Raw genomic sequence first — 13,682 nt, 5'->3', positions numbered from 1 at the left:
TGTTTTCAAAAACTCTTGTACGTTCTCTAAAATCGAGTTTTGAATATCATACCAGCATTCGTTAATGGTTCTGTTTTCGTTTGGTATATTTGATAGTCTGTGTATTTTACTATTTATCTGCTGTGATATGTGTTCGCGCGTTTGAGGGTTTTTCAGGGGGTCGAGATATATCTTACAAGGCTTAGTTGGCTTTGTTAATTTCTTTAATTTAATTTGTATTTTGGAGCAGAGTAAATTGTGATTTGAGTTTATGTCAGCGCCGGGGTAAGTTTTTACATATTTAATATTGTTTCGAAATCGGTGGTTTATTAGGATGTAGTCTATTTGGATCCGTACTATTCTGCCTTGATGTCCATCTTGAGGGGATTTCCACGTGTAAAGACGCCTTTCTGGAAGTTGAAACCAGGTATTTGTAATGGCGAAGTCATTTTCTTGGCAGAATTCTATTAGACGTTCACCTCTTTGATTTCTCTCTCCCAAGCCAAACTTTCCGATGATGCCCTGCGTCATCTTCTGTCCAACTTTAGCGTTAAAGTCACCCATAATTATTATTGCTTCGTGTTTCTTTGTTATTTTTAGCACTTCTTCTATTTGATGGTAGAATTCTTCAATATTCTGTTCATCTGCGTCAGCAGTGGGAGCATAAACTTGGATGATATTTATATTTACAGGTTTAGCATTCAGCTGTATTAAAATTACTCTGTCTGATATTGGGATGAAGTTAGTGACAGTTTAGGTATAGGGAATGCTATATAAAAATGAAGAGTATCATAAATACAATATTTCTAAAAAATTAAATACAGGGTGCTCCATTTAAAAAAATTGAGAAAATCGTAATTTCTTTTTGTAGTCCACCCTGTATACAAATTTTAGTCAATGATTTCAATTAAACTTAATTTAAAAACTAAAATACATTGTTTATCTTATTATATAAAATAAATAATTGTTTATGCATTACTTCTTTATATAGATGGTGTTGATTTCGAAATAAAAATGGTCATAACTTGTTAAATACTCTGAATAGTAACGCAAAGCCCAATATTATAAGTACAAGAATTATGAGAGGAATATAAATATGAAAAAATATATAGGGTGTCCCATTTAAAAAATTGTATGTTTGCTCTACCACGTAGATAAGTTTTTTTGATTATCTCTAAAAACTCACCCTGTATATGTAGAGTTTGTCGTGCGCTTACCATTTTTATAAATTGAACCATATGTGTAAATTATGTAAACACAAAGTTGAGATGTATTGAGTGTATTTAGCAAAATCTAGATGTTTCTGATCATTCATAAAGATTATTAAAACAAATGAAACGTATTTCTTTCGTTTGAGAGCCACTAAATGTGTTTTACAAATTTTCACATATAATAACATTGTAAATATATGAAATATTCAATTTAATATTAATTTTAGTGCGGTTAAACATTTCAAGGAAATCTCAACTACTCCCCCCGAAGAATTAAATATTGAAGGTACCAAATTTGCTGGCAAATTATGGAAGTATTGGATGAGTAAAGAATCGGGTGTTAATTTTATGAAAGATATTACTGACCGAACGGGAGAGGTAGGTATACATATTCGAATTTTTATTGTAGAACGCATTTTCATACACAACTTTTATTTAAACAATATCTTCTTCGTAAATAGGGAAACATAAAACATTTGATTGTAAAATAGTTTCTGTAAAATTAGTTATTTATATTATTAGATATAACAAAATATGTGGGTTCTACCAGTATTTCTTAATAAATAAATATATATATATATATATATATATATATAAATGTGCACTCGTAAGTGAATGGGATATTTTCGGTCAATTTGGAGATAAAAAAAGAAAAGAGTTGTGCTACTTTATCTTTTTATTGAATACGTTTCGCCCACTGTTCAATGGGCATCATCAGTTCATCTAAAAGAATGGTATTAGCGATACATCTAATATAAAAAACAATTAAGTAAACGATCTTACCTTTAAAAGATCTGTAGCATTAAGATATTATTATGGTGAAGACACATCAAATATTAATTTACTAAATAAATCAGCAAAAACACAGAATGCCGGAAGATTCCCAATTTAAGTAATTTTATATTAATTTGTTTTATAATTTAACTTTTGAAAACATTGATGGATTCTAAAATCTATCAAAATATATATATATATATATATAAAATCTATCAAAAAAAATATATACATATATATAAACGGGGGTTGAGGTTAATTGGGTATACAGCTGATTGAAAGAAAGGTGAACTCTGTTCAACAGTTCATTATATTTCACCAATTTTCATTGGCATCATCAGATGAGAGCTACAATTATTCAAAACATGGTAAAATACAATTTAATAATTGTTTGTTGTTTATATCTTACTTGGTTGAGGTTAACGGCAGTGTGATTTATTTTAATAACATCAAGTAATGATTTGTGGTTACAATACGGATTGCAGCTATCTTCGACATGTAACATTTAGTTGTATAATTTACGTTCACAATTAAAATATAAGGAACAAACACAATTCAAATTAAAAACAAAACAGACACAAAAACGGTTAGTTCGGTAACTGTCATTAAGGTTAAGTACCAGAATTACCAAATATCGAATGTTACTGATTGACTTATGCCAGAAGATAATTAGTTGCATGGTGTTGATGTAGTAGTTGTTTATTTGATTAAGATTTACTGTAAAAGTGTGTTATAGTTGAAAAATTTTGAAATTACATTTTGTGTTGCATTAATTATTTAATAGTTATGTGTTTCTATTTATAATGTTTGCTTTTCAATGTGTAATAAATAAGCATAAATCTCACTCAGATGCTCAACATCTGATTTCTTATTTATTAAATTATCCATTTGAGTGATAAATGCCATCTCGAGGAAGAGTCTTTTATTGAGATTATTTTCCATTGCAAGAATCTTTGTTTCACTGTAGTTCATTATATGGTGTTCATCATGTACGTGTTTTGACAATAAACATACATGTTTATTAAATTGTATTTTACCATGTTTTGAATAATTGTAGCTCTTATCTGATGATGCCAATGAAAATTGGCGAAATATAATGAGCTGTTGAACAGAAGACACTTGGCTTTCAATCAGCTGTATACCCAATTAACCTCAACCCCCTTTTTCATCTACCAGATCAGCTGTTATTTTAGAGGATATATATATATATATATATATATATATATATATATATATATATATATATATATATATATATATGTGTGTGTGTATACAGAACGTTAAGTTTTGGATTAGGTATTGCAAACTACATAAAGCGCTAAAATTGGAGGAAATAGTACGAGGAAAATTGTCCGATCCCCTCCGACACCTAGACTACTAGACATAAAACAAGAAAACCATTTGTTTTCCTTATGTACACCCGGCTCATTTCTTATAACATAAACGATAAAAATACACTATTTTAGGCGGTGCATTTTTATCGGTTTTTAATAATGTGAACAATTTTTGTGATTGATTTAAAAATAAAAGCGCATTTCTTTAAAAAGACAAAACAAAAAATATACTCTTTATGAAAATAAAAAATTATTCCTAATAAAATTAGAAATAATTCTTTATGCCCTACAGAAATGATTCAAATATTTATTTTGCGGACAGATGTAAGAGTTTCTGCTGTCACAGAATTGGAGTCTTCTCTTATTCGGTTTTTTAATTCATCCAAATTTTGGGCTTTAGCCTTAAAGTACATTCGTTTACCAAATTCCCATCTATAAACATGAGCACGTGTTGATATTCGCCGTCTCATTCAAGAGGCTATTAAATATAATTTATTACCTTAAGCCAGACAGAATCTCATGTTACAGATCCAAACTTGCCAGCATTTTAAATTCAAATTGTATCATGTTGATTTTTAAGTTAATATATTGTGTTATATTTATGTTATAGTTATTGTTAAGTGATTTACTGGTCGTGTTATTTTTTAGAGTTTAGTTTAATTGTGATATAATGATTAAATTTCAAGAAATTCTTACACTAACAGTTTCAGAAAAAAATAGTTTTAAAAACCATATGATACACATCAGTACGAACCTGTTTAGCTTTCACGTGCTTCTATTGACAATTGGGAATTTGTAAAATGAATAGGGTTTAGGATGATCGTAGATGATGCTTTTCAAATGTCCACAAAAAAGAAGTCCATGGGTGTAAGATCTGGAGATCGCGCAGGCCACTTAATATCGCCTGTTCCACTGGTAACTCGATTCGGGAAAGTATTGTTTAAGTACTCCGTAATTATTCGAGCATTATGAATTTTAGAGTTTAGTTTAATTGTGATATAATGATTAAATTTCAAGAAATTCTTACACTAACAGTTTCAGAAGTAAATATTTTTAAAAATCATATGATACACATCAGTACGACCCTGTTTGGCTTTCACGTGCTTCTATTGACAATTGGGAATTTGTAAAATGAATAGGGTTTAGGATGATCGTAGATGATGCTTTTCAAATGTCCACAAAAAAGAAGTCCATGGGTGTAAGATCTCGAGATCGCGCAGGCCACTTAATATCGCCTGTTCCACTGGTAACTCGATTCGGGAAAGTATTGTTTAAGTACTCCGTAATTATTCGAGCATTGTGAACTGAACAGCCTGACCAGTCTTGATGGAACCAAACATTCTCCAGATTTACATCAGTAAGATTGAGGATGGCGGAAAGAACATGATTCTGTAACAAATCGAGGTATACTCTACTATTCAAGTTGTCTTCAATAAAAAATGGACCTATTATGTGGTCCCCTAAAATGCCAGTCCAGACGTTAACTTTTTGAGGACGTCGAGTTCGGTAAACAACACTTCTGTGTTGGTTTTCCCGCGCCCAATACCTCGTAATGGAAGGATTGTGTCTCCCTACTAACGAAAAATTTGATCAGATCAAATACTACTTGATTGTTGCAAAAATTTGTGTATCCCGGTAATCTCTTTTTTTAACTTTTTCTGGCGAGACTTCTTGAGCGTGACATTTTCTGCAATTGTTGATGCAATAACAACTCTAAAAATGTTTAACAATATTATGAATTGACTATACGCAAGGAATTGGTCTCCCCTAAAAAAAAACAGAAAATAAATCTACACATTGTTGTTCAGAATTACCCCCATAAAACCATTTTATTATTTGAACCTTTTCTGCGGGCGTATAAACAGACATGTTATTTACAAAAATCTCTTATTGCTTTAAACAACCACTGTATAATGACAAATTATTTGCGACGGGGCAACAGAGGTTCGTGGAAAATCGCCGGCGCCCAATGTTGCCATTTATAGTGTGTATATCTAATTTAAAACTTAACGTACTCTATGTATATAATATAAGAAATACTAAGTATTCGCAGTACTTAGCAAACTTTTTCTAATGGAACTAATGTTTGTAAAATTAACGTATAGCATTATGTTTTAGGCAAATCCCATTGTTGACACTATAAAACATTTCACCGTTGGCGGTGAGTACACCACATCAACCATCTATAATTTTCTTAATAAACTACTGCCTTCACCGGACGAAACCTGGGCCATAAAAGAGACTGAGAAATTAAGGGAACAATTATTGGTAAAGTATAATCTGTTTGATATTGCATTGAGTTTTTTATGGTTACTCATAATTATTAAAAATACACGATCGAACTTTTTTAAAGCATACTCAAAAAATAAAATCATAAAGTACTCATTAACAGTATACATAACATAAGAAAGTAAAAAAAACTTTTCATGGTTTTATAATTTTGATTCGAATGTTGTGTCTACAAGTCTACGTAGATTACCACTCAGATATTATCTCATCGGACTTCGTGTTAATCAATTAATTCTTGTTTATACTTCCGGTGCTTTTTATAGGTTTATGCATCTTCGAGCCCTCTCTGGAATGTTTGACCATATTTGAAATACGGGTTTTCACGCATGATATACTATATATACTCCAGAACTTAGTCCTTCTTCCACAATGCTGAATATGTTTCTATGTCAATCTTATATATTCTAACTTTACTATATGCTCTCATGTATCTGTTGTTCCAAATTGTATCTCTTGGGCATCTTGACACTGTTGCTTTTTTTTTTGTTAATAAGGCTTTCTATTCATTTTGAATTCTATTTTGAGAACGCTTACACTGTCTGAAGATGCTCGAAAATCCAAAATAATTCGGAAGAACCCTAAAAGATAGTTAAAAAGTACAAAGGAGAATTTTCATGACAAACTGGTTTGAAGGGGGGTAATGTAACCAATATGTTTGTATGACGCCACTGTTAAAATAATTCACAATTGTGCCGATGCCTCTGATAGAGAAGTTATAATACCTTAGAATTAACAAAATAGTACAAAATATGCCACAAATATCAAAACGAATAAAAAGAAGAAGCAAGTCAATGTTATAACAGACTTGAAAGTATATAAGGTTATTCTCACTGACTTTTGGAGTTAGACAGTGTTTTGTATAAAACTTAGAGGTCGCTGGTTAAATGAATTTGGAAAAAAATGCTATATTTTGACTGTAAATAAAAATAGCGAAAATAGCACATATTTAATTGTGAATAAATTACGAGAATTAACTAGCTTTAACTCATTACTGTTGACTGTACAAATAACATAGACTTACATAGACTTGGTATATTCGTATATTTAATCGTAGCCAGTGGAGTAGATTAGTAGCGTTGACCGACGACATCCGAGGCGCAAAAAGAAGGGACGTCCTGTGCTTACTGTACGCTATCTCGGTAGGAAGTTTCGTCTTGAGCTGGTCAGAAAGAACCCTCTGGCCGTTGTTAGGTGGTCAACGGTTCTTGGGGCAAGTGCATTCCATAAATCAACTCTATTGTAATGCGCTTTTGAATGGCGACATAATTTTCAAATAACAAAAGAAGGTCAACATCTTCGAACTTAAAAACAGACATGTGCTAAAGCCAGTTTGACAATGAGATTTTACGAAATAACGGGAAACAATATATTTTAAAGCAAAGTAGCTAGGATATAGGTACCATTAAATTAAATCATATTATAGTACAGTAAAAGAAAGTAAAAAAAATGTAAAATATGAAAATAAATACTACATACTTTCCCAAACAGACAACATATCTTGAAATACAATTATGATGGAAACTTGTAATGTAATACATTGGTTAGTAGTGGTCAGTTTAGTAGTGTCTGGGGGCTCGGGAGACTGAGACCTCGGAAGCCCTGAAGAAAACCATCCTCAAAGTCATCCTCAAAGAGGATGTCGAAAGCTCGGCGCAATAATAACCGACGCGGTTCAACCCGGAAGACTGTTGAGTCTAATATTACCTCTTCTAATAGTATTAATTTCTTAATAATATAAAGTAATAAGTTCTAGGTTTAATACACACACACACACACACATATATATATATATATATATATATATATATATATATATATATATATGTTCGGATAAATTTCCGCGGTCAGATAAATGAAAATTACTGAGTTCCCGAGAACTCAGTAATTTTCATATATATCATCATCATAAGTGGCTCGACAATCCGTTGTGGACCTTGGCCTGCTCACAAAGAAGTCGTCACTTCTAACCCTTAGAATCTGTAGGTCTTCTTCCATCATCATCAATCCATCTCATTCGTGCTCGTCTTCTGCTTCTTGTGCCCTCTGGTTTTGAAAATGTCAATCTCTTCGTGTATTCGTGATCTGACATCGTAGCAATGTGTCCAGCCCATCTAAGTCTCTGCACTTTAACGAATTTCACAATATCTGGATCGGTGTATAACTGATATAGTTCAAAGTTGTATCTTCAACGCCATAGCGCATTTTCATTTACGGCCCCAAAAATCTTTCTAAGAATTTTTCTCTCAATTTTTATATATATATATATATATATATATATATATATATATATATAGAGAGAGAGAGAGAGAGAGATAGAGAGAAGGAGTACGACCGTCAATCCAAAATAAACTAAGGTACACTCGAAGAGTGGTGGGTTTTTCAGTCAAAGTGGAGAAATAAAAGACAAAGAAGGTGGCTACTTTATCTATTTATTGAAGACGTTTCGCTTTCTGCTCAGAAAGCATCATCAGTTCATCTAAAAAGAACAATATGAAACCAAACATCCATAGAGAAGTTACAATAAAAGTGTGTTACCTTACAAAGACATGTAGCAGTCAATGATGTTAAAAATATAAAAAAAGCTTACGAAACTGGACATTTAGAGTTAAAGTTGTATAAAACAATTAATTGAAACTAGGTATATTTTGCAATTTAACAAAATTAGCACAGCAAGAAGTTTTACACGTTTTTATGTTATAAAATAAAAATACTAATTTTTTAATTTGACAATGTTACACGCCATCTTTGATTCAAATGTAAATAACAACGAAAATAAATAATTATTGTGCTTTTATATGTAAATAACAACGAAAATAAATAATTATTGTGCTTATATATGTACCAAAAGAATTTTTTTCATATTCCACTGACATTCCGGAAACAACAGTAGGCCATTGTTATCAGCTACTTTGGATGCAAATATTTATTCATAGGTTCCATACTTAGTATTACACGTAATATTATTACATCGTTGGTTATCTCCAAATTTATCAAAAGCAGTTGTTTGATACCTGTATCGAAGAGTGTCACGAAAAAGGCTTTGTATTTGCTAATTTCTCTGTTCTATAAGGCAGATTGTATATTTGTAATAGAAATATTTTAATGATACTATTTTTTTTTTAATTTCAGGCCAAACTTGGTAATAATGGCGTGCTTCTATATCCATCTGCTCCATTCCCAGCGAGTTATCACCATGCTGCTTATTTACGACCATGGAATTTCCATTACTTTGTGATTTGGAACGTACTTAAATTTCCTGTTACGCAGGTACCCATGGGTCTCAATAAAGAAGGATTACCAGTTGGTATTCAAGTAGTAGCAGCACCCTACCAAGATCACTTATGTATAGCCGTAGCAAAAGAATTAGAAAAAGCGTTCGGCGGTTACGTACCACCCTTCGAAACATCTTAGGTCTAATTATTTATTAACAGGTTTCAATTTAAAATAATAATGTTTTAGGAAATAAAGTCCATTAATTAATTATGAAACATCTAAACTTTATTTGGTATTGAGAAGTTTTTATAAAAAATGAAAAGGGAACGAACAAGTTCCAAACAGAACAAGTGTTTTATTGCTTTTGGAATTTGCCTTTATAGACTATATATTTTTGTATAAGCTCAAATCAATTCTGGAAACATTTTCTCCTCTATACCGGTAATTAATTCGATATTTTTCTCTTTGAAATATTCTGTTCTTTGACGTGCTGTTTGGGAGCTGGCATTGTCGTGATAAAGAATGATGCTACGTTTTCCCTTATTTCATCAAATACCGTTGGCAAACAATTGTTCTATACCATTCAGAATTAGCAGCTCGTCAATCATCTAAAGGAATTGTTGCGACGTGCCCAGTACAACAGAAGAAAAAAGCAATCATTTTCTGAAACTGCTCCGTGGTCGAACAACTTAAATGGGATTCGGTCATTATCACACTCAATGGAATTAGCTCAATCATTGACTCAAAATATTATTTACTCAAAAATATCAGCATCATATTCTTGGTAATCACTAGTGTGAACTGAGTGAAATGTTAGTAGAGGTTCGATTAAAGAGAGTCCAGGACTTTCCTTCAATAAAAAAAGCATAGTAGTATCAGATAAAGAAGACTCATTGACCCAAAATACAACAGATTTTTTCCTTATACCATGAAAAACCTAATGTACCAAGTTTCAAACTATGACTTTTCTTAAAAAATGCATAATACAAGAAAAAAAAAGAAGACCTGTTGATCCCAAATTAATTGCAGTTCTTTCTTAAATCAATAATACAAAATTCAAAAAGTTTTAAGACCATAGAATTCTCCTTAAAAAAGCATAGTAATATCAAGCGGAAGACCTATTGACCCCAAATGCAATAGGATTTTATACCAAGAAGAATCTGATCAAGACTTCTTTCAAGAAAAAAAAAAGCATCAGAATATGACAAAAAGAAGACCTAGTGATCCCAAATTCAACAGGGTTCTTGTTTGTCATTCAAGGAAAAAGCGTAATATGAGAGAAGACCTATTTACCTTAAATCCATTACTGTTATTGCATAATCAAGAGGAACATTTGTGTCAAGTGTTAATTATTTACTGCAGCACGATCTCACTAACGACGTTTCCGGTCCAAATAATAAAATTACCAAAAATTCAATATTTTTTCTGCAATTCCTGAGGGTCACCTTGTGTTCTGGACACAAGTTGCGTGTTTCCACATATATGACAATTCATTTGCCTTGTCTGTTGTTTGCCAGTTGATGGAAAATAACAAGCAGATTGTGTTTTCATAACACTCCTGACGGCTAATCAATTAAAAACTTTACTGCTGTCAGTCTTCATATCAACGAATATTATATTTCGCAGACAAATAGTTTTCATTTTTACTAAATATACATTGTAACAATTTAGTAAATTTAAATTCATCGTATTAATCTGCATATTTTTTGGTGTAATTGATAATACTGACCAGTTCATTACAGTTTATCCTAAATTATTTTATACAGTTCTTAACTTTATATTGTGAATTGTGGTCAATATAGAAACATCACTTTGCTTTTCTATCTGCTTTTCAAATTGATAGTTCCACGTGGCACATTTTGGGGAAACTTTGGTCAAAATTTTCCGTTTTACTTCACTAAAAACCAATGTTTTTATTATGTAAATAATTTGCTAAATTTGTATAAAGTATCTATGCAATTGAATGAGTCAATCTCTGGTCACACATTTAGCAAAAAAATCGGTTTTTATGTTTTCATTTTTTAACCAGTCTTTCATTTCGACGTTTGATACGTCCAAATATGGACTTACACTTTGACAGTTATTTGACAATCCAATTGACTGTTGAGAAGCAAGAAAAAACATTGTCAAACAAACATTTTTATCAGGTTTAATGAAAACAAAGTATTGCTTATTACTCTATTCTATCTTAGTTTAATCGAACCTGTATTCAATACATTGAACATTTTGATGTCGGTAATTTTGACGTACTTTAAACGGAACGGTTTATAGACGTGAAAACATTATTATTTGTTGTTTTACATTTTGTTATCTTATTTAATCGAAAACAGTTCTACTGGCAGATGAGAAGCTGTACTTAATCAGTATTTTAATGTAAATGACGTTAATATTTTATTTTGAAATATTTTTTATACTCAGGGTAGATATTTATAAACTAGATGGGATTTACGGAATTAGATACGTTGTATCTAAATTTTTTTTTGTATTTATAAGAGATATAGTTTTGGATAAAATAATAGATATACTACACAAATTAAATAGACTTTTATTTCAGCAGATACTACCTACTACCTAATATCGATATTAATAAGAGAAATAATCGATTCGGAAGTAATGCCAAGTGAAAAATGGCACTGATTTATTCTATACATAAGGAATATCGCTGCTAAACGTTGGCTTTAAAGAATATAACAAAATACTAAACAAAATAATGGAACACACACAAGTTTTGGCACCACATCAAGGAGGCTTTAGAAAATGGAATTCAAGTATAAATAAAACATTTGTAGTAGAGGTAATGGATTTTAAGAAGACCTATGAGTCATACCGACGCAGTACACAGTTTACCTGTTACAAACCTTCTACTAACTATCCTAATAACTGCGGCTCTTCAAGTTCATTTTTAGACTGTCCTCCGTTCAGATAGCTTCGACACTGAATTTTGTAATAGTGCAGTAAATTTTGTTTCCTTTTAAGTTAGTTTTATCGTAGTTTGTAATTATTGATCATATTTAAGTTTTAGTTTAGTGAAGACTTTTATAGACAATACCTTGTGAAAATCTTTTTGTATGCAGTAAATTAATTAACTCACTATAATGTTTCGAAACTTTCAAACAATTAACACATTCCAATTTTGTAACTTCATATTATGTCGGTCGCTATGCAAAGATACATTCCAATTACATGAAACAATATTCCGTGCCGATTTGTATTCTGTAAGGCACATGACAGCAATGTGATGCTTATATTATAAGTATTGTGAGGATTGTTGGATAACGATATGGATTTGGGCTTGCTAAGCATAAGTTTATTATTTTGTCTGTAGGTGTAGGTTATGTATGTTTAGTCTGGTTTTATTTATTATTTATCCATAATTTAGTCATGCAGATGGCATGGTGTATGGGGGGATGAATGAGCTAAGCGGGCTGTACTCTTTACCATGGATGAACTTGTCGAGGCATTGGGTTCACTCAAGACGCGTAGGTCCCCCGGACTGGATCAGATACCACCTGAGGCGGTGAAGGATCTAGGACGGGCGGAGCCTACGTGGCTTCTGGAACACATGAATGCACTGCTGGAAGCACTGAGTACTTTTCCTGAGCCTTGGAGGACATCGAGGTTAATACTGCTCCCCAAGGCTAGGGAAAAGTATCGCCCCATCTGTCTTCTTCCATGCATCAGTAAGCTGTATGAAAGGATGCTGCGAGTACGCATAGACGACATGATTGAGAGGTCAGGTAGTTTATCTCGGAGACAATTTGGTTTTTGTAAAGGGAAAAGCACGATTGATGCAATCATGAGTGTACTCGAAGCATTGCGCAACAGAGGGGATGAACATCGCTGGGCGGCCCTACTGTTGTTTGATGTTAAGAATGCATTCAATACGCTGCAGTGGAATGAGGTAATGAAGGCAATGGAGGAGAGAGAATGTCCTGCTTACCTGATGAATGTGGTGGCGGAGTATCTGTCCGAGAGAAGGATTATAGTGGAAAAGGGCACGATCGTGGACGTGACGGCAGGGGTACCCCAGGGATCTGTCTTGGGCCTGACGCTATGAAACCTGGCATATGACGGGGTTATGCACTGTGAATACGGAGAGGGTACAACCCCCTTCGAATTTGAGGATGACCTCGCTGTACTGGTAGTGGCCCGGGATGAGTCAGATCTCAAATACCGGCTTCGGAACGCAGGCCGCGTCATAAAGAAATGGATGACGCAGCACGGACTGAAACTTGCGGCAGAGAAAACCGAAGCCATCATTCTGAAGGGGATAAGGAACAGGCAGTGTTGAATTGCAATGTGCGGGAGCATGTCTAACACCCAACAAACAAGTAAAGTACCTAGGACATTGCACCAGAATAGAAAATGGTAGGAGCACGTGCGGGAGGTGGTCCGGAAGGCTGCGAATAGTACGGCTGTGTTGGGGAGGGTGATGCCCAACATTGGGGGACCCAAATCCGAAAGGAGGAGGGTCTTACACGGTGTTGTACAGTCGATCGTCCTCTACGCGGCACCAGTCTGGAGTGAGGCGGTAGAGATAACGGCCTATAGGAGGCTCATGACACAAGTGGACAGAACAAGTCTGTTGCGAGTGGCATGCGTCTACAGGACTGTATCTGCGGTAGCCTTGTGAACCATCACTGGATGTGTTCCGTTGCATGTTTTGGCGGTGGAAAGAAAAGAGCTCTATGAGAGAAGAGTCCCAAACCTTACTGTGGCCGAAAGAAGACAGGAAAGGGAAAGATCAATTGAAAGAATTGGCAAGAAGAATGGAACAACACGGAGAATGTGGCACAGTGGACGAAAATGCTGATCTCGAACATAAGAGATTGGGTGGACTGTGGCCAAATGCAATTGGATTATTTCCTGACGCAGATGCTCA

The 13,682-nt window shown here is 33.3% G+C and overlaps 1 protein-coding gene across 3 annotated transcripts in view; it reads left to right on the top strand.

Moving 5' to 3' along the window:
• Positions 1 to 9,612, top strand: part of LOC140445676 (fatty-acid amide hydrolase 2-A-like) — a 61,607-nt gene extending 51,995 nt beyond the window's left edge. For all 3 annotated transcript variants that reach the window (XM_072537918.1, XM_072537917.1, XM_072537916.1), the window contains exons 7-9: positions 1,418 to 1,568; positions 5,417 to 5,566; positions 8,717 to 9,612. In XM_072537918.1, coding sequence (XP_072394019.1) covers positions 1,418 to 1,568; positions 5,417 to 5,566; positions 8,717 to 8,998 — 583 coding nt within the window. In that variant the 3' untranslated portion in view covers positions 8,999 to 9,612. The remainder of the gene's footprint in view (positions 1 to 1,417; positions 1,569 to 5,416; positions 5,567 to 8,716) is intronic.
• The last annotated feature ends 4,070 nt before the right edge of the window (positions 9,613 to 13,682 follow it).

The sequence above is a fragment of the Diabrotica undecimpunctata genome, chromosome 7 (assembly GCF_040954645.1).
Source record: "Diabrotica undecimpunctata isolate CICGRU chromosome 7, icDiaUnde3, whole genome shotgun sequence".
Taxonomy (NCBI): domain Eukaryota; kingdom Metazoa; phylum Arthropoda; class Insecta; order Coleoptera; family Chrysomelidae; genus Diabrotica; species Diabrotica undecimpunctata.
This window is presented reverse-complemented; position numbering and strand designations above follow the sequence as displayed.